General features: G+C 53.7%; 2 protein-coding genes across 2 annotated transcripts; both read left to right on the top strand.

The window, feature by feature from the left end:
• The first annotated feature begins 753 nt into the window (after positions 1 to 753).
• LOC136105392 (arylacetamide deacetylase-like) lies at positions 754 to 8,299 on the top strand. Its single transcript, XM_065845139.2, has 5 exons — positions 754 to 1,131; positions 4,826 to 5,048; positions 5,257 to 5,326; positions 5,679 to 5,850; positions 6,880 to 8,299. Exons 1-5 carry the CDS (start codon positions 883 to 885, stop codon positions 7,486 to 7,488), a joined length of 1,323 nt encoding a protein of 440 aa, XP_065701211.1. The 5' UTR covers positions 754 to 882; the 3' UTR covers positions 7,489 to 8,299.
• Positions 8,300 to 8,656: 357 nt separating this feature from the next.
• Positions 8,657 to 11,925, top strand: SUCNR1 (succinate receptor 1). Its single transcript, XM_065844948.2, has 2 exons — positions 8,657 to 8,950; positions 10,868 to 11,925. The coding sequence occupies exons 1-2, from the start codon at positions 8,828 to 8,830 to the stop codon at positions 11,816 to 11,818; spliced, it is 1,074 nt and encodes a 357-aa protein (XP_065701020.1). The 5' UTR covers positions 8,657 to 8,827; the 3' UTR covers positions 11,819 to 11,925.
• The last annotated feature ends 9,045 nt before the right edge of the window (positions 11,926 to 20,970 follow it).

Genomic DNA, 20,970 nt, shown 5'->3' with positions numbered 1-20,970 from the left:
CTGCGCTGGGGCTGGTGACACAGTTCAGCATTCGGTCTTCTGTGATGCCGAGTGCTCTCTGGTCCCCAGAGGGTGCTCTGTCCCCAAAGGGTGCTCCGTCCCCAGGGGCTGCTCAGTGTCAGAGGACCAGTGTGGTGCTGCTTTGCACTTCATAAGACTTGAGCAAAAGAAAGAACTAAAACTTTAATAGAGCTTTTCACCTTTTCAGTTTCTCTCTGGAGCAGGGCTCGTGGTGCTGGGGTTCTTTTCACCCCTCCCTCTCCATGCGTGTGTGTGCTTGTGGTGTTTCCTTAGTGGAATTGTTGTTATCACCCATTTCTGAGTCCACCCTGTGCAGAAGCAGTTTCTGGGAGATGCACAGAAACCTCTTAATCCTGAGAACAGTGGAATTAAACCCGATCTTTCAAATATTAACCAGAAGCCCTGTAAAGGATTATTAACCTTTCTGTAAACCCGTTATTGCACAACAGATTTGGCAGGTCGGTAAAAGACAAAGGGTTCACTTTTGACGAAGCAGGAGGCGCCTGAGGATGACAGTGGGTGTTCACGCCGCTGGTTCCTGATCCCCTTGGGTGTCTCTGAGCTGGGCTGTGTTTGAACCGCTGCGTTATGAAGGAGCATCTAACAGCTCCTGCATGCTCAATATCGTCTTCTTGCATTTGAGTGGCACCTTGTGGCAGCCCTCGTTCACGGCTCACGTTCTGTTCTGTATTTCTCAGCCGCCTCCTTCCTCCCGAGCCCTCCTGCTGCTCCCGGGCGCTGGGGGCGCGGGAGCCTGGGCGTATGCTCTGCGGTTGAGGTGTCAGCTCGCTCAGCTCCTGCTGAAGCAGCACGTTTTCTCGGGAGCTCCACGGCAGAGTAACCTCTGCCCCAGCTGATCCGATGAGAAATTATCTCCTGGCCGGGGCCCAAACACAACAGGGATTAACTTTGCCCCGTGCGTGCTGGCGTGCGGCCGCTCAGATCGGCGAGCGCCGGGCGCGGAGCGGCGCGATGGGGACGCGGCTGCTGTGCCTGTGCCTGGCCGCGGCCCTGCTGGCCTACAGCGCCTACACCCCCCTGCCCCCCGACTTCGACCAGCCCTGGAGGGTGATGCTGCTCTCGGCCGCCTTCAGAGCCGGCCTGCGCCTGGTGAGTGGGGCCGCGGGGGCTGCCGAGCGCGGGCAACGCCACGCGTACCTGCTTTGTGTATATGGTGACAGACTCAGCGAGGAGCCAGCGCCTGAAACTAAGCATTGAACTTGTAACTACGTAACTATGTGACTACGGCTGTAAAAATACTTGGAAAATATTTAATTGTGCAACCTTGGAAAAAACACATGCAGAATAACTGGAAATGGGCTGTGCAGTGTGAATGCGGGTAGATAAGTGCAAACAAGGTGGTTTTGCTTTGCGATCCTTTGCAGCTGAAGCTCCGCCCCTTCAGTTCTTCCTGCTTGTCCGAACACGGGTCTCAGTCTCTTCCTTAGACGTGTTGTATTGGCTCTCAGAGAAGGGAAATCTGGAGCACTTTTTAAATATTGTTGATTTTTGTGGTTTCATAGCAATCTACTGACAGAATGAGCCGAAAAACTACGGAAAACTAATTAGAGGGGCGATAACGCTAGGACATGTAGAAATTAAGCTATGTACATGTATAACTTGGTTTCTTAGTACCGCTGTAATGTTGTGAAGCAGCGCAGAGCCGTATGTCGCAGTCTGGAGAGGCAGGGCTACGATAGCCTGTCTGCAGTTCTGTGGCAATATTTACTGACAACACGCTCCTTATGTCTTTCCGTGCTATTTTTGTATATACTGCGTTCCCAGCTTCTGCTCCATTTCAGTCATGTTATACAGCCATTTCAAGCATATGTAAAGAATCTGCGAGGCTGCACACCATGCGTAAGTGACGGTGCTGTAGTTCCCACCTCTTATGCACGTTAAACTGGGAGCTCGTTTAAATCCAGCCTGTACTAATTCTGCAATGGTGGCTGCAGCAGCGTAACCACAACCCGGAAACAAGGTCGGAGAGGAAGGTCTGGGGAGGAGGGGGCTGGGTGCTGCGGGCGTCTTTCTGGGTGCTACAAACATTTTGGGACTGCCTTTTCTTTTCCCAGCATGAAATATATGGAAAGGAGGGTCTAAGCCAGGAGAGAGGTTTCTGGCTTTGGTCGAGGGATGCTGCTGAAAGGCTTTGTCTGCTGCACCAGCACCCAGGCTGTTTGCTCCCAAGTGCATGAACTTGGGATTTTGCCCTTTCTATCGTTTCAGTTAAAATGTGACGGGTATGATTTTCAGGAGTCTGCAAGAGCCACCTCTTCCCTGGTTTTTCTGGCGGAGGCAAGGGTGCGTGCTGTCTTGGGATGTCTCCTCAGCATCCCCTTTCTGGATGGTATCTAGGAGCTGCTGTGGGTCAGCCGGCCTGCCTGTGGTGCAGAGCTCCCGTGCGGTCTGTGCGGCAATCAGGAGGGGGCGATGTTTTGGGGAGCGTGTGCGCTTCCTCACGGACCTTTTGCTGCTTCCTTGTTTATTTTGATCTTGTGGCTTGAGGTCTGAATGGTGGGAGCTGAGAAAGTGGTGAGAAAGCAAGGGTAGCTGCACTGCTGACCTGTTGCCTCGCTGCTCCCGTCAGCCTCCTTCGGGGCAGCCTGCCGGGAGGGCTGTGTCCACACCACCCGTGGCCCCACCAGCACCTCAGTCGGGGCAGCCTGCCAGGAGAGCTGTGTCCACACCATCCATGGCCCCACCAGCACCCCGTGTCTGCTCAGCCTCCTTCGGGGCAGCCTGCCGGGAGAGCTGTGTCCACACCACCCGTGGCCCCACCAGCACCTCAGTCTGCTCAGCCCCCAGCAAGCAGGGGCGTTTCATTTCCGAGCGGGAGGATGCTGCGTTCTCATTCTGCGTGGGGTGGTGGCTCTGGCTGACTCGGCCCAAGTGCAGGGTGAGTCCTGCAGAACGGGGATCCGCGGGGGCTCTGGTGCAGACAGCCTCCTGGGACCCGCACGGCTGCAAATGACACTTGACCTGGTTCTAAAGTGTCCTCAATACGTTCTGGACAGCCATCCGGTTGTTGGGCAACGACTTCTAATTGCTTAACAGTAGGTCTGAATTTGCAGAGGGGACCTTATTTTAGTCTTTCTCACTCCCTGAGGTTGGTTTGAAAAGGAGGCAATAATGCAGTCCCCATCAGACACTCCTGGCCGGGAGGGTCTTCTTTTCAAGCTCCCAGAGCAACATGAAAGCAAGCCATGAAATGGCAAATCTCCATCCTCCTCCATCATCTTCGCTTCGGTAGCTCGTGGGGAGCTCTCCAGCTTCTGAGCCGCGTTGTGCCAGATTTCCTCTCGTTTGGGGTTTCCTGGCCTGGATGGGTAGGTGGTTTGAACAAAGCCTGTGCTGGTCCCAGGCTGTTCGCAGGGGCTCTGGAGGCCCGCGGAGGTCGGCTCTGGCCCCGGTTAGCCGGGGTGCGGTGCTCCCGGTGCGGCTGGGCCGTGCTGGAGCCCTGCGTACCCAGCACCTTGCAGAGGGGAGGCGGGAATGTCTCCGTTCACTGTTTATGTTCTGGCATCCCCAGTCTGTATGCTGTCTAGCTGGAGAACAGCCTCAGCTACAGAAAGAAACTGGCCAGTTTCGGCAGTGCTTAAGCAGAAAATGCCGCATGTATTTTCGGGAAGTACCACATGCACAGTCCATGATAAAATGCAGGAAGAAAGTATAAAATGCAATACAACATTTCTTCCTGGCTGCAGTTCTGTGAAATCCTCCCAAAGCTTCCCCCGTCCCTGCCCCGAGGATTTGAGTCCTTACGTCCCCGCTCACAAGCGGCCGTGTGCGTCTTATCCTGTAACACGCAATGGTCTCGGCTGGGGGACAATGAGACTTTTCAGATGAGAGCTTGGTTTTCTTTTGGTTTTATGTGATGATGCCCTTGAAACCGCAGGCAGCAGAGCAGTGGTTTTCCACTGCAGTGTCCGCCTGTGGACAAACCGGCTCCGAGAGCATTGAAAGCCTCAGTCCTGAAGCTGAGGGAATTCCTCCCAGCACGGGGGAGTTGCACAAGCTCAGTGGAATTACAGCAGGACTCACTTTGACCTATATGTTTATTTTTTCAAGATGCTAATCCTCAGGGAAAACACAACAGCTGCGAAACATTTATGTAAACTGCATAATCACTGGGGATAAAAATACGCAGTTTTGGCTTGTGTGTGTATTTGTCTTCATCGGATATGACAAGGACCTGTGTCTTCTTCTGCGCCGTGTTGCCAGTTGCTGCCCGTTTGTCTCGGTCTCCATTGCAAACCACAGCGTTGGGCAGAGCTCCCGGCACCGCTGGGGCCGAGCCGGACAGAGCTGCCTCTGACACACGGTGGCAACCGCTGCCCTGTGTTGTCAGTAAGGCCTCTGCTGTATTCTCTTCTAACTGCTGGAAAAATACGGTGTATGTAGAAGATTGAATAGCTGACTTAAAAAAAAAGCTACAGAAAGCAGGGTCGGAGCTACAGAAGCAAATACAACCAGTACTTTCAGGATGCCAAGGACACCAGAGACATAAAGACAAGAACATAGCAATTTGACTCCCAGCTGCACAATAGTTTTTGATCATCAGTTCCATCCTAGTAGCTGAAGAGCATCATCTAGAGATGAGCACGCTTACATTATCAAAAGGAAACATTTTCTTTACTTTGAGACATTAAAAAGGCAGAAGTATCTTTTTGCTACTTTACCAGAGTCCAGCTCTGTTTAAGTTCTCCGGGTTTCCGTGTAACAGCTCCGTTAGCTGGCCGTGTGGCCTCTGTCGGTGGGTCGGGCTGTGTTTAAAGGCCGCTCTCCGTGTCGCGGGCTGTAGGTGGAGGTCGCCGACTGGCTGGGGCTGGTGCACTTCATGGATGCCATGATGCTGATGACAGTTGCCGAATACGTCGAGCCCACGTCCGATGAGAACGTCACTGTGACGGACACAGAGTTCAGCAACGTGTCCGTCCGTCTGTTCCTGCCCAGGAGGGTGCCGGAGGGGCTGCGGAGAGCGGTGGTTTTCTTCCACGGGGGAGGATGGTGCCTGGGCCAGGCAGGTGAGGTCTCACCGATCCGGGTCGGCGCTGCCTCGTGTTCCTGGGAGCTGTGGTGGGGAGGGTCCGGGAACTGGTATTTCACCAATTCAAGCTGGGGGAGGCTCTTGGGAAGTCACCTGGAAGCTTCTGCAAAGAGGAATGTGCTGCTGCACACATCTCTGTTCTCAGAGGCACCTGAGCGTGTTCTGAGCGACTCATCTCGTTTCAGGCATGAAACCCTATGACCGTCTGTCAAGGTGGACTTCCACCAGGTTAAATGCTGTCGTGGTGTCAGTCAAGTAAGAGATTCTCCTTCTAGACAGGACGAGGGTTTGGAATAAATTAATCTATTTCAATTAATCTGATTTTGAAACATCACTTTTTACTGTATGCTTTCCTGCTGGCTCTCAGTGTTAGTAAACAACAGCTGTCGAGGTTGCAGCGGTGAATTGTGGTTGGTGGTTATTTCAGAAATTGCTTTGTGAAGTTGGGTGGGTATTATAATAAAATATTTGCTCCTCCAGGATAGACAGATAATTCCCAGTTCACTGGGCACAGAAAGTCATGAACATTCACCAACCAGGGCAGACGTTAGCAAACCTTTCTCTTTATTGACAGCAAGAAGTAACGTGCTTCTGCTTGCTCTAACAGCTACAGGTTGGCACCCAGATACCGTTTTCCTGTGCAGTTTGAAGACGTGTATTCGGTGACCAAGTTCTTCCTCCAGAGCCGCGTCCTGTCCCAGTACGGGGTGGACCCCGCGCGGGTCTGCGTTGCGGGAGACAGCGCGGGTGGCAACCTGGCCGCGGCCGTGGCACAACAGGTAAGGAAACAGAGAACAAGAAAAGAGCTGGTTTGTGAGCTCAAAATAAATGTTGTCATTTCTTGAGCAGTCACAACAGACGAACAAAAACCCCTGCCCAAAGCAAGGACTTCTCCCCGTGCTGCTGGTGCGGGAGGGGTGTCCACAGGGTTCCCAGGGAAATCGTTCACGTGAGCCATTTGGTGGCATCAGAGCAGCTTTGCTGCGATGTCCTCCAAACCTTTGCACCCCAAAAAGAGGCGCTCTGCCCTGTAATTAGGGCGTTTATCACTCTATCCTTAAGCACATTTTGACTGGTTAAGGTTGTCATTTGGTCACGCACAGTTTCGGTGCCTTTTGCACTTCTCAGGTTTATTAAATGAAGTCAGTGCGATGTTGCTCTCTCGAGGAGCTGTTGGGGTGGCAGTGGATGTCACTTGGACAGGTGTGAACTTGGTGTGGACGCTGAGGGCAGAAGATGAGGGAGAAGGTGGAAATTCAGTAGTGAAGAGGGAGAAAGGACGGCATACAGGAGACACTGGTGTTCAGCTCATGGTGTTTTGTTTTTCACATGTCTGAAATGCACAGAAATGTAGTTGTTTGAGTCCTAACACCTCAAGGTTAGAAGAACCAAACAGATTGGTAAGCTTTAAACTGTGGGAAATACTAAAGGAGCCTCAGAAACCTGCAATTTTGAAGCTATAAGGACGGACGTTTTCTGTAGTTACAGAAAAGCATTTTCACTACTTTGCAAAGCGCTGATGCTTCAGAAAGAATATTTCCCAAACATTTGTATTCTTCAATATGAGAAATAACATTAGCTTATATTTGATGTTTGAGAATTTTTGATGCAATGTACTGTTTTAGGTGACCTGCATATGAATTTTAGAATTCCTTTAAATTAATCTGTCCTGGCTTACTGATGATCTTATTTTGCTTATGTTGTAAAAATGTGTGCGTTGATTCCTTACGTTTAAGATCTTCTGTCAGTGCGAGAGAACCAACACATTTTAAGTGACTTCTTGTCATTATTTGTATTTTCTATTGCAGCTGTTAGAGGACCCTGAAGTCGAAACTGAACTCAAAGCTCAGGCACTGATTTACCCAGCTCTTCAAACCATCGACCTGGATTTGCCGTCTTACCGAGACAACGCCGAGAAGCCCATCCTGCCCAAGTCGCTGATGGTCAGGTTCTGGAGCGAGTACTTCACGTCGGACCCGGCGCTGCGGGAGGCGATGGCCTCCAACAGGCACGTCCCGCCCGAGTCCGCCCACTTGTTCCAGCTGGTGAACTGGAGCAGCCTGCTGCCCGAGGAGATGCGGCACGGCCACGCGTACGCGGGGCCCCGCGCGGGCAGCCCGGAGCTGGCGCGGCGCTTCCCGGGGTTCCTGGACGCGCGGGCGGCCCCGCTGCTGGTCCCCGACGCACGGCTGCGCCGCCTGCCCCACACCTACGTGCTCACCTGCCAGCACGACGTGCTGCGGGACGACGGGCTCATGTACGTGGGGCGCCTGCGGGCCGCCGGCGTGCCCGTCACGCACTACCATGCCCGGGACGCCTTCCACGGCTCCATGATGTTTGTCTCGGGTTTTAGCGAGTTAGCTGTAGGGCACCGGCTCACCAACAGCTACATCCAGTGGTTAGATGAGAACCTGTGAGCTGAGGATGTTGCTCCGGCCTGGCTTGCGCTCCCCAGGTGAGGGGCGCGGGAGCTGCGGGAGCTTTACGTGATTGCCGTCTTCATTGTGCTGCTCTGCGGTGCCTGGATCGCGGCGTTTCTCCCCTTCTCTGGCAGGAAAATCAGGCTGACTCTAACTAACCCTCCAGTGCTGTCCTCTGAGCTGGGAACCCCACCAGGGCTGCCCTGGCCCCCCGAGCCCCCGCTGGCACAGCCCGTGGCCCCCCGCGTCCGGTGTCACTCCGTGTTTCTCCCTGTCGCAATGTCCTCTCGCTGTCTTGTGCAAACGGGCAGCGCTGTCGCTGTCACACGCTCGGTGCTCGGTGGCACTCGCTCCCGGTGCCCCGGGTGCGCTCCCTGTCCCACAGAACACACCAGCACGGCCCCTCCGCTGCCGTGGGGGAGCGGGGGCACGGGGACCCGCACTCGTGCAGCAAAAGGCGACTTGTGCAACAAACAACGAACGCCGCTGGCTTGGGCTGTTGTCTCTCGAGCACGGTCGGAGGGAAGTGCTTGGAAACCAAATGGGATGCTGCAACGCAGTGCAAACGCTGTTTTGTTGTTGTGGGTTGTTTGGTGGTTGGTTTGTTTGGCTTTGTTTGTATCTGTGTGGTTTGGTTTCTGTTTTACTTGGTAATCGCTTTCTTTAATCCCTGTGTAACAAAACAGCACTGGATATTGATCAGATAACAGACAGCTGTGAAGGTCCCAGCCTTACAGTGGCACTTCTGTATGTTTTATGCTCTACTCATTAAATAAGTTATGTATCATGTGTTCTAATTATCCCTAAAGTTGTGTAGCGGTTTTATGTATGAATTTTTAAGAACAAAAGTACCGGTGAGGTCCGCTGTGGCTCTGCGGTTCCCCGGGACGCGGCTGTGCCGCAGCCCTGTGTGGCCGAGCGCCCGACAGTCACCCCGGGCTCTTTTGGGACGTGCACGGGGGATCCATCCGTTCCAAAAGCGCCTTCATCCTTGTGACGCTCTCACAGGGGTTGTCCTCGCTGCTCTGAAGAGCTCTGGCCTCTGTGAGCGCCTCGCAGGGCGCTGCCCGGGCTGGGGAGCAGGGACCGTCCCGGGGCTCGCTGGGATGGACACGACTCCAGATGGGAGCATTTTGGGGAAAATCCCTCATCAGAGGTGGCTGTGGGTCCCGCAGAGCTGCAGCCTGTCTGTCTGTCCATCCTGCCGGGCGGGCTCCAAAGGGTTCCTGCAAAGGGGAAGTGGTTGTTTGCTTCTCCCCCGGCTGAGCACATGTTCCGCAGCACCTTCCTGCCGTGAAAACTGCCCCCGAGTCCTGCTCAGCCAAGCAGCTCGTTAATGATTGAATCATATGCAAACGAGGCGACGCGGGGACGTGGTGCTGCTCGCCGGGGTCCCCACGCTGTCCCCACGGCGAGGTCCAGCGGTGCGGTGGAGCAGCAGTGTGCGGCCCTGGCCATGGTAAGGTGTCCCCGTCCCTGTCCCCCGAGAGCTGCTGTCAGACCCCACTGCTCGAGGACGCTCTGCTCTTCCTCTAGCGAGACCATTGCTGAACGCTGTTTTACCCTTGCTGCTTGCTTTAACATTGATTACTCCGTCTTTTTCCAACAGCTGCCTAAATCAATGTAGCTGCCAGTACAGTAATTTTTCAATTATTATTTGTATTTGAAGTGTTAATGTTAGTGCAATGTTTCCTAGAATTAAAGTCTCTCTGGAGTGTTGAGTTTCTCCTGGACAGCCGGGGTTGGCGCTGCATGGGGCGTTATTCTGGCCAGGTGACCGTTCCCCGCTGTGTCATTTGTTCCCTGCAGGACGCGGTACCGGTGCAGATATCTGCTGCGTGTAACTGGAGAGTTTTGTATACGCGGTGCTTTATTCTGCCTCGTGATCTACCTTTAAAACAAAACGCAGTTCTTTGAGAGCAGAGACCTTTTGCCAAATTCGAATCACCAGAACAACTCTGAAAATACTGACAATAATTACATGATTTGCAAAGACTCTTTTCTGTAGATTTTGTGGCAGTCTTGTTGCTCCTCTTTCAGAGCTTAGGCTTAGCTTGATTTCGGCTTTAATCCATGTCCCATTTTTCTAACGTTTTCTTTTCCCCTGCTTTCTGATTGTTCTGCTGATGTTCTACCCAAAGGCTCTTGCTGAGCGCTGCTTTCCCTTGGGTTCCCCGCGGGTGTGTGTGTGTGTGCCTGAAGAGGGACAGGAGGGGACACTTGACATCCTTCCCTGTTTCTTCCCCTGTAACACGAAAGCAATTTTTTGTTAACCAGCCTTTAGAAAGCAAGCAAGAATTTGTCCTCGGGCAAGCTCACACTCGGTGCAGCTTGCTAGAAAGCTTTGCTCCGTACAGAATAGTGGTTGTGCTACTTATTTCCAAGCTGAAAGCAGGTCTTTGGAGCCAAAAGCAAAGGCAGGAGCAGAGCAGGAGGGTGGCAGTGGTGCCGACAGCTCTCTCGGCTGCAAACAGCCCCGGATTATCCCCCCTCTGTGGGTAAATCACACAGAGCTCCCACTTCACAGCAACTGAAGAGTGACTGAGAGTTTGTGCGTTTGGCTTCAAAGGTGTTTGATCTCGAACTTGACTGTGTGTCCCCTTCGCTGCAGTCACTTTCATATCAAAGAGGACTAGTCAGTCGTAGCTGAACCTTCCTTTCTTGAAAGGGCTTTTTGTAGGAAGCTGACATTGCGGGAGCAGGAATGTGTGTGCAGGAGCAGCCCGGAGCCCCCCGGCTCGCCCGTGCGATGCACAGGGTACGTGGTTCATCCTTCCGGTGCTTCCCCTGCAGCTCTGGCACCGGCTCACCAGAAAAACCACGCAAAGCGCGTGATGAGCTTCGGTTAAGTTAATAAACGCCTTATCTCCCGGCCTCACGATGAATTCCGAGTAATGCTGTCAGAGCGTGACCGTATTGCTGCTCGTGAGTTCATCCTTTATCAGTCCAGACAGGGACTTCTGCGTTCGCGGTGAGAGGGGGAGCAGGGGATGGCGTGGGTGACGGGGCGGTGGTGCCTCCAGCGAGGGCCGTGACCAAGCGGTGACAGGCGGTTTCCTGTCCCAGCCGGCGCTGCCCTGGGCTCGGCCAGGCCCAGCGGGCACGCGGGGCAGGTGCCTGCGGGTGCCGTTCTCCCCTCCAGCTCCTCGCGCGGGCTTCTGCTGGTGCGAGTTTTCATCCTGCTCAGTAGCTCTGGTCAAGAGCTGAAAGTAGAAATCTTGTGTGCACAAGGGACGTTCTGCGAGTTCAGGTCTCCACTTACCATAGAAGCTGTAAGGAAACAGGATGCTATATTCACCTATAACAGCAACAATATAGAAACAGCCATGCAGTGATCTTTTACTAATTTTCGGTGTTCGTGTTGTTTACTTTCCAGGCTGTGAATGAGACAGGCGGCTGTTCGCTCATGATCAGAGCCCTAGAGAAGTATTATCTTTCCACCATGTACAGCCTTGAGTTCATTTTAGGCTTCACTGGAAACACCATTGTTGTGTTTGGCTACATTTTCTGCCTGAAAAACTGGAAAAGCGGCAACATCTACCTGTTCAATTTATCATTATCAGATTTATTATTTCTGTGTACTCTTCCGGTACTCGTGAACAGCTACTCCAGAGAACAATGGGAGAAAGAGAGCACCTGGTGTTACAGCAACAGGTTCCTGCTGCATGCGAACCTGTACAGCAGCATCCTTTTCCTCACCGCCATCAGCATCGACCGATACATGCTCATCAAATACCCTTTCAGAGAACATGTCCTGCAGAAGAGGAAATCGGCCCTTATCGCGTCTGCTGCCATATGGGTTGGGGTGATTCTGGAGCTGCTGCCCTTGGTGTTCTTCCTGGAGCCTAAAACGCCTGCCAATAACTACAAGTGCCTTGATTACGCAAGCTCTGGAGACCCCACAAAAAGCCTCATCTATAGCGTGTTTCTGACTGTCTTCGGGTTCCTCATCCCTCTTGTGATCATGTGCTGCTTCTACGTGAAGATGGTTCTTTTTCTTAAAAACAGGAGCGAGCAGCTCAGTTCCCTCCTGACGCTCGAAAAGCCTCTGACTTTAGTCGTGCTCACCGTGGTGATCTTCTCCTTGCTCTTCACGCCCTACCACGTCATGCGCAACGTGCGGCTCGCTTCCCGAGTGCCGGCCTTGAACGTGTCCGTGTGCACGCAGGACGTCATCAGCGCCATCTACATCGTCACGAGGCCCATCGCCTTCCTGAACAGCGCCATTAACCCTGTGTTTTATTTCTTAATGGGCGACCACTTCAGAGAGATGCTGATGGCAAAAGTAAGGCAGCTCTGGAGCAGGGTGGCAGCCACCAGCGAGTGAAGGAGCGAGGAGACCTCTGGTGGTGGTAGATGGGGGGAGGAAGCTCCCTCAGGGAGAGGTTCACCCATGTGCAGTGCCATTCCTTAAATAACCTTACTTATGCTATAGCATGTGTGTGAGCCGATTGTGTTCCTCTAAATGCGCTTTCCTTCTTGCACAGGAAGCCTCCTGCTAATCTGGCTCCAGCACCCAGCAGTGCGCTGCTCACGCCGTGCAGCAGGAAACGCTGCTCTCGTGGCAGGATATGCTGCGGCATGTTCACCTTCTAAATACAAGATCGTCGTGGTAGTTCTTAAAGGGAAAATGTGCTGCTCTCCTTTGTGAGCCCGAACTTGATCCTGGGCTGGGATCAATGTGCTAGGGGCGCTAATTCGTGTGGTCAGCACAGTGCGGGGCTGGAGGCTGAGTTGTCTTTGCAGGAGCGTTTGCAACCTGCGTCTCCCAGGAGGTTTGGTTTTCGCAATGAGTAACTGGGACAAGTGACGTTCCCAGCTGCTTTGGCGAGGGCTGGCGCCTCAACTGGGGCACAGGAGGGCGTGCGGCCGGCGGGGCTGTTGGCATTGCTGGGGCTGGGGCTGTCGGCATTGCTGGGGCTGGGGCTGTCGGCATTGCTGGGTGTCGAGGGTTAAGATTGCGGGGTGACAATCAAACCCTGGCAGATGTGTTGTCAACCTCCTCTCCCCCCAACTTCCCCCTTTTGCCCCTCCCTCTCCCCCCTTCCCACTCAGGACAGGCGATCGGGAGGGGAAGAAGGACAGAGGGGAGAGAGTTGGAAAAGTTAAAGATGTTTTACTAACGCTACTAACAAGAATAGAGAAAATAATACAAAGTATACAAAACCAATCTTGTAAGTCTCAGCAACTGCAGAGCCAGCACCCAAAGTCCTGGATTAGACTCTGTAGCCAACCGGAGCTGGATTCAGTCTCTCACTGGCCTCAGTTCGCAGAGACGACCAGCAAGGTCCTCTCCTGATGTTGGCCATGAGCAGAAGGGAAGGAAGAAAAAGGGCAAAGGGCCGAGATCCTCGTGATCTCCCACTTTTATATGAAGTATTCACGTGAATGGGATGTTATACACCATTTGTCAGTCTCTCGGTCATCAGTTTCTCATTGCCCCCCTCGCGAGATGTCCATCCGTGCTTATCAATAAGTTTGCATTCCCTTGCTAGGTTTAACCAAAACATGTGTTGGGTTCTCCAGGAAAATGCAGCTAATATGAAGGCTTTAGCTGACAGGCAAATTCACTAAAAGAGAAACTTGTTTTTAACAAAACCAGGACACTGGGGCTGCCGGCATTGCTGGGGCTGCCGGCATTGCTGGGGCTGCCGGCATTGCTGGGGCTGCCGGCATTGCTGGGGCTGCCGGCATTGCTGGGGCTGTCGGCATTGCTGGGGCTGCCGGCATTGCTGGGGCTGCCGGCATTGCTGGGGCTGCCGGCATTGCTGGGGCTGCCGGCATTGCTGGGGCTGGGGCTGTCGGCATTGCTGGGGCTGCCGGCATTGCTGGGGCTGCCGGCATTGCTGGGGCTGCCGGCATTGCTGGGGCTGTCGGCATTGCTGGGGCTGTCGGCATTGCTGGGGCTGGGGCTGTCGGCATTGCTGGGGCTGTCGGCATTGCTGGGGCTGCCGGCATTGCTGGGGCCGGCTCTGTGTGCCTGGGTCCGAGTGGTGCAGAAAGCTGCGATGCTTGGCCGCTCTACAGGCGTTTCATGGAAGCCCTGAGCCAGGGAAGGGGTGTGGGTGCGAGCACGCGAGGTCTCTCACACCTTGATAGCAAAGCTGGAATTGGCTTGCAGAAGTAAATATAAGAAAAGCTATTGGTTTAGCTCTTCACTGAGATTTGCCTTCGTACGTCCCCGCGACAGCTGCACACTCTTGTACTGGTGTTTCCACAGTCACTTTGCAGAGGATGGATTTGCTTATCTGTAAGCGTGAGCAGAATGTGTAGCTTGAAGTAGGATTTGGATCTCACGGTTAGAACTTCATTAAGAGTTCTGATAATGAAACAGGAGCTAAGGAGGAGCTGGTTCTCTACCTAGCATCCTTGCAGGCAGGGTGAGGGGAGGGCTTCAGTTCTGCTCTGCTCTGGTGTTCAGCTGCAATAAGTTCGATGTTTTGCTGATACGTGCCTTATAATAAACTGTGCATCCTTGTTTGTGTGGTTTTTGGGTTTTTTTTAAGCCTCCTTTTTTGTTGAATGTTTTGTTTTAGATGCTATCGCTGCAAACGGGGAGGGGAGGGGATGGAAAGGGCTGCTGGGTGCTCGCTTGGCCCCGGGCTGAGGGCAGGAAGGAAGGAGAAGGGAGAAGAGAAATCAACCTCCGCCTGCCAGCCCCTTCCAGGGTCCAGCTCCCCATGCTGCCCAGGCTGGGACAGGCCAGTCCAAGCCCCGTGACGGGGCTGGAGCCACGGCCACGCCAGATGTCACTGCCGTCTCCCACCAGAGACACGTGTGCACAGCACGTGCCATCCCATGTCCGGGCGATCGATGGCCAGGAGGTGATTTTTCTTCACAAACAACATGTAGTGACAGTTCTTACGGATGAAAGTGTTAATTTATTTGTTTTGCTGTGTCCATTGGGGTAAGCAGGGGCATCTGCTCCTTAAGTGCGCGGAGTCACCACGGGAACCTCCCTGTGTACACACGGGTGCCACAGTTACCCACGCGGCTGTTCCCTGTCAGCCGGGTGCCCGGTAAGTGGTCATCATCTCCAAATACGTGCTCTTTCTGGTAATACGTACCAAATACCCATCATTAAAAAGGTGCAAGGTTGGAAACTGGTGCCTGTGCATCGGAGAGCTCAGCACTGCTTAATAGAACTCTCATCTACTATTGCAACTATTTTTTTATAGTAGTGCTGCTATTATTTCTCTAGTATGTGCACTGATCATATCATGGCACATGATATATGTCTTGTATTTTCATTTTCAATGTTTCTTTCTTTTCAATGTCTTCACTGCAGGTGCTGTACTCTAGTGCTTGGACTTCTGGGCCTCATAAGATGCAGGAAGAGGAACTTAGATGTTATTGACCGTTTTTTCTAAGGCCACCTCGCTATTTAATCCCAGGAAATATTTTCTATTTAGTAATATGAAAATATGTAGGATCACAGGATAAGTCAGGGTGGAAGGGACCACAGGAGACATCCCACCGACCCTCCTGCTCACAGCAGCAGCTGCGAGGCCAGACCAGAACACCCACAGCAACCCAAGGGCAAGTCGGATTTCACTCTGTGAGAAGAATTAGATAGAAAACTGATATCAAGATATACACCCAAAATAAAAATCCATATTACTTATGTCATTAAGTTTTAGAACCAATCTGTTCAGAAGGGAAGAAAACAATGAATTCTAAATATTAAGCACCAGCACCAGCTGGGAACGTGGCCTGGGCTGCAGTTGGGGTCCAGCTGGGGATCTTTAGTTTCATTTTGGTTTGTGTTCCCTGGCTTTGGGTGGGGACAGCAACCTCGGCCTCCAGAAGAACAGGAATTCAGCTGTGAGTCAGCCTGAGAACAGGCCAAGTATGTTCCAGTGGCGGCAAGTGAGCTAAAAATAACTGTTCCTGCGCTGAGCGCTGCCGGGCACGGCGAGGGGCACGGCGGGGGGCACGGCGGGGGGCACGGCTGGGGGCACGGCGAGGGGCACGGCGGGGGGCACGGCGGGGGGCACGGCGAGGGGCACGGCGGGGGGCACGGCGGGGGGCACGGCGAGGGGCACGGCGGGGGGCACGGCGAGGCGCACGTCCCGGCGCCCGCACCGCGGCGGTCCCGGCGCAGGGGCTGCGGCGCAGCGCTGCCGGGGTCCAGCGCCGCGGGGGTGCCGGGATGCCTCAGTCCCTGTCCGGAGGTGCCCGAGGTGTCTGTCAGAGGGCGAGCTGCTTTCCGGGAGCCGCCTGGTTGTAGCAGCCGGAGCTGCAGGAGCAGGAGCCGCCTTTGGAGGGAAATCAGAGCTCGGCTCCAAACTCTCCCAGACCCACAGGCTGAAAAATGCATTGGTGTCTTTTTTTTTCGTTCAAAAGCCAAGCAAACCTCAGCTGCTCTGCAGCTCGGAAGATGGCAAATGTCCTACTATGTTTTTTTTTTCTTACATCCCACAGGAATTTCCAGCTTTTCCTTTTGTGCCCATTGCCTCTGGCCCCGTCAGTGCCCAGCAGCGCCGCTCCCGGCAGCCTGCGCCGGGACGGGACCTGCACCGGGACAGGACCTGCACCAGGGCCGGATCTGCAGCAGCACCAGAGCCGCTGCAGTCCCCAGCATTGCCCCCTCCACAGCAGCTTCTGCCCTGCAGTATTTCAGTAATGATCTGTGAGAACACCTTTCCAGAGGAGGAGGGTCGCGCAGGGGCTGTGGGTTGGTGCTGTGCCGTGGAAGCCGCTGCAGTGAGCTCTGCCGGCTTCGGCTCCAGCTCCTCCGTGGCACACGGCACCTCCTGCGGGGACGGTCCCACCGGTGGCTCCCAGCAGTGGACTGGTACCACTGGGCAGCTCCAGCTGTCTAAATACTGACCAGTGATAGTGACAGAGACACTAATTCCACTGACTTTTGCTTGTTCGCGGTTCAGTTTCCGCTTTCTAAAATTATTTAAGCTAAATAATCTGCCTGAAACCCAGGAGGACCTTAATTCTGTAGGAGTCTGTAAGGCAGCCCAACACAGCCTTTTGTTTGTTCAAATGTTACCACCTCGGCAGTGCCCCGGTGTCTCTGGACAGCATTGGAAGGGTGCGGTGAAACATACTGAAATGCCTATATTCCTACGTATTTGTTTAAAGCAGCTTTATAGTGATCAGCAGGACAGGGCTCTGCTCGAACACATAAACACCCCGAGGACAGGACATCTCAGGTGTTTGATGTCACAGATAAGGTGGCTGTTGGACTTCTCTTAATTATCTTTAGTTTTCCATGTCTTATCTTGATCCAGATCCACAGAAATGAAGCCAAACATTTAACCGCTCCTTTTGATCCACGTTGTCCATTCCATTTCTTACTTCACTTCCCGACGTAGCCACCTAAGAACCGCAGGATGGAAACTCTCGTGAGTAACCTCCCAGTTGAAATAATTAAGTCGCTGGATAAACAAAAGCAATTCATCAGCTTGCAGCTGGCTTTGGAAAGAAATTCTGCACCCTCAGCTACCGCGAGGTTGGTCTGACGGATCCTTTTCCTTCCTAGAGACCTGCATGGTTCTGGTGGGTGCTGTGGAGCAGCCGCCGGCACATCCCACCCACAGCTCTGGAATGGGATGACGAGGGTGGTACCCACACAGCCCTGCTCGCCAAGCAGCTCTTGCCCAGGGGATGAGGGGGACCGGGGACATCCACCAGCGGGAGTGACAAGGGGACGGATCCCACTGCCTTGGCACCGGGGGCTCCCACCTGCCTGGGCGGTGGCTGGGGGATTAAACGGGTGGCATGGGGACCCTGGCCCCACGCCGCCCACCAGCTGTGGGGGGCAGCACCTGACGTGCACAAGGGCACATGGAGACAAAGCCAGCTGCAGAGGTAAGGAGGAGGTCACACTTCCCAAATGTCTTTTTCCTACTAAATGATGAAGTGCAGCGGGAAATGCTGCTGAGCGTGGCATTTCGTGGGACAGGCTTGCGGGGCGATCTGCCGGAGGGACGGAGCTCCAGGGCGTTCTGTGCGGTGCTGGGCTGCGGGTGAAACAGGAGTTACTGGAGAGAAGCGAGGTGACGGTTTGGTGTGTCCGGCAATAGAAGCGTGCAATATATTCCGTGTTCTTGCACCAACGTGAGGGGACCTGGTCCTGCTGAGGCTGTGACACAGTTCTTGGGAACCGGGCTGCAGTTCTAGGGGCTGCCAGTAAACACCTACTGAGGTTCAGCAGAGAGATCAATTATGTGCCCATTCCTTGGCTGCTTCTGGGGCGCAGAGGAGCTGAAGCGGCTGCACAGGGCAGCTTTTGGGGTGCAAAAGACGCAGTATTGAGTCACGCTGAAAGGGGACCCGAAGTACCATTTTTCTTTGAAAATAATCACCCTTTAGAATAGGGGTAAGGGTGACTTAAAATTGCAAGTTTGGGTTCAGTATGGATTTCCCCACTCTCAATTTAGGAAGAAAGGAATGTTAGAGTTGAGTACTCATGGAAGAGTTGGGGCTTTTTCCCTCGTACAAAATAAGATGCTGCAATTTGACATTTCTTTCTATAGCATTTTACTGTAGCATTTAATATAAACTAAGACATTCGAGCGTTATTCCTTCCAAGAGGCAAACGGCACAGGAAAGCTAACGTCGCTCCTCTGGCAGGCTGTCTGTCTGTCTGTCTGTCTGTCTGTCCGGGTGTCACAGCGGCCGCTGTCAGAGGAGTCCTTGGCAAAAGGGTGCCCAGGTGCAGCGGGCACGGGCACAGGGTTTGTGCACAGGGTGGGAGTCTCTGCTGGAAAGCTGACCTCAAATGCATTTTGGCTGCAAATGCTTAAAATGGAGCTTACACGCCGAAGTCAGTAAATTAAGCATTGATCTATTAGTGTATTGGCTCTTCCATGATTTATTATCTGACGTTGATTAAGAACATCCTTGGCTACTGATGTTCTTTTCTTTTTCGTGGTGTGCCATCTGTTTGTTTCAAAGCGCTGGCTCTGCTGGCCACAGCACATCTCCCAGGGCCAGAGTCGTCCTGAGAGCCCGTGCGCTACACAGTGTGTGCAGGATAAGGGGAATCTTACTGTGTTCTCGGGCTGGAACCCCCTGACCGAACATGCACTTGTGACCACAGGAGTGTGAGCGCCATTCCTGCTGGTGTGAGCAGTGGGGACTGCGCAAGTCAAGCGTTTCCGAGGCTGTCAGTAGGCTCTGATGGTTGCCGTACACTCTTTTCACCTTTCCTTAAAACCACCTTGTGACGTAGAAATCAGGACAGTGACAGAGAAGCTCCCTGAGCAGATGGCAAGGGAACGGCGTGGGACGAGGAAAATACGCATGTCGTGTGCTGGAATGCAGCTGGGGGCTCAGAGCTTTGTTTCGGAGCATTACAGGACGGTCAGAGCATCACTCCACAGTGCGGGGAGCTATTAGGGGCTTTTTAGAGAAGCTTAGGATTTTTTGGTTCAAAATTATGCATTGTATGTCTTGCAGCAGAAAATACTGCTCTAATAAGCATGCTGGTATTAAATTTAGTGTGAAATTGGAAATAAGAGAACTTGGATGTGGCACGTGCCCTGCTCCTGCCTCTCCAGCAGCCGGTCCCTGGTGCGGCCGCAGCGGTTGGTGCTGATGGGTAACTGGCAAGGTCCCGCTCTCCTCGGAGCACGCGTGTTGCAGCTGCAGCAAAGCGGAGGTAACGTGCACAAATACTGTTCCACAGTGCTGGTTTCCAAGGCAAAGCCCTCAGGAGCACCTGGTGCAGGTGGAAGTAGGAAGAGTCCGGCCCAGGATCCAGGCTGCAGCTCCGGCTCAAAGTGTGTGGATTGTTTAATGTGCATTTCCACCCTTGTAGCGGCAGCTGATGTGAGCTGGCTTAAAAAAAACAAGCGGTGTTTCTCTCTTTTCCTTTAAGCTAAAAACCAACCAACCCCTGCACCTGATTTCCTCTGATCAGCTAACGGAGGGTTTCAAATTGACATTTCTTTAAACGCTGAACCTGGGGCTGCTGCCATCTGACCATTCTCTATGGAATAGCTCAGGGCACTTTACGAGTTTACCGTTCTTCTAACCAAACAGAGTTATTGGGATGCCTGATTGTTTTTCGCGGCAGGTTCACTACAGGAAATCCTCCTCCCAGGGAGCACAATGGTGCTGATTTCTGCAGGTGAGCAGCAGCCAGCAAAAACAAACACTGGCCTGGTATAGGACATTTCTGCAAGGACCTGAATTTAAAAAGCGTATGTATGATGTTTAATTGCCATGCAGTGGCCACGTTCTCTGCTGAGTATGACAGGCGTGTTAGTCCCAAGGATGTTTTGGGTGGCTTTACTGAAATTTGCATGAAGAAGGCTTAAAGGTGTCTCCAGTTCCATGGGGCCTTTGAACGGGAATGTAAAGCGAGCAGGGCATAATTCCCTGTGCAAACAGAGCTGGCTGGGTGCAGACACCGACTGCCCATCTGGCAACGGCTGGCACGGCAGCTTAGCAGCGCTTTTCAAATGGGAATTCACAACTGGAAGAAACACCGCTGCTTCTGATACTTCAAAATGTGAGGTGGCTGTGAGGAGTCTGTCAGGATTTCCTGTTTGTTTGTTTTCCTTCTCTAAGTCAGAGTTTCTACCTCTGTGTCATTTCTAACCTTGGAAACAGATGGGAAAATCCACTCCAAACCCACCATGGCCACTGTGGTAGGAAGAAGCAATTAATGGCTCGTGGATTAGGTACAAGGAGCTCTGTGCCCAGCGAGCACAGGGTGACAGCAGTGTCACCAGAGGGAGCAGGGCTGCGGTGCCTGGGGGACAAGGGCTGGAGCCCAGCTCTCCCCCCAGCCCCCCGGCTCTCTGTGCCCCCACCCTCAGCAGCGGGGTCCCCAACATTACTGCGATTCAGCTGACCCCACGTGTGGCGTTTTCCAAGCAAGACTTCTCAGTTAAAGTGATCTTCAAAAGCAGCTGCTGAATCGGACAGTTTTTGCTGCACCTTCCATTGCCAACATCTGGAGTCAGCAGCTCCACAGGGAGGGCTCCACAGGGAGTCCAGTGGGGCTGGGGTCTCTCTTGGTGCTTTTGGTCTTTGCTGTTATGTTGGATTCAGATCCCAGGTGAGAGGAAGCAAGAAATGAGTGCGGGCAGGGCTGTGGGCTGCAGGCAGGGCTGTGGGGTGCAGGCAGGGTTGCAGGAAGGGCTGTGGGGTGCAGGCAGGGTTGCAGGCAGGGCTGCAGGCAGGGCTGTGGGGCTGCAGGCAGGGCTGTGGGGTGCAGGCAGGGTTGCAGGCAGGGTTGCAGGCAGGGCTGTAGGGTGCAGGCAGGGTTGCAGGCAGGGGTGTGGGGGTGCAGGCAGGGTTGCAGGCAGGGCTGTGGGGTGCAGGCAGGGCTGTGGGCTGCAGGCAGGGCTGCAGGCAGGGCTGTAGGGTGCAGGCAGGGCTGTGGGCTGCAGGCAGGGCTGTGGGCTGCAGGCAGGGTTGCAGGCAGGGCTGTGAGGTGCAGGCAGGGCTGTGGGCTGCAGGCAGGGTTGCAGGCAGGGCTGTGGGCTGCAGGCAGGGTTGCAGGCAGGG

The sequence above is a fragment of the Patagioenas fasciata genome, chromosome 9, assembly GCF_037038585.1.
Source record: "Patagioenas fasciata isolate bPatFas1 chromosome 9, bPatFas1.hap1, whole genome shotgun sequence".
Lineage (NCBI taxonomy): Eukaryota > Metazoa > Chordata > Aves > Columbiformes > Columbidae > Patagioenas > Patagioenas fasciata.
Note: the sequence above shows the minus strand (reverse complement) of the source record. Positions and strands in the feature narration are given on the sequence as shown.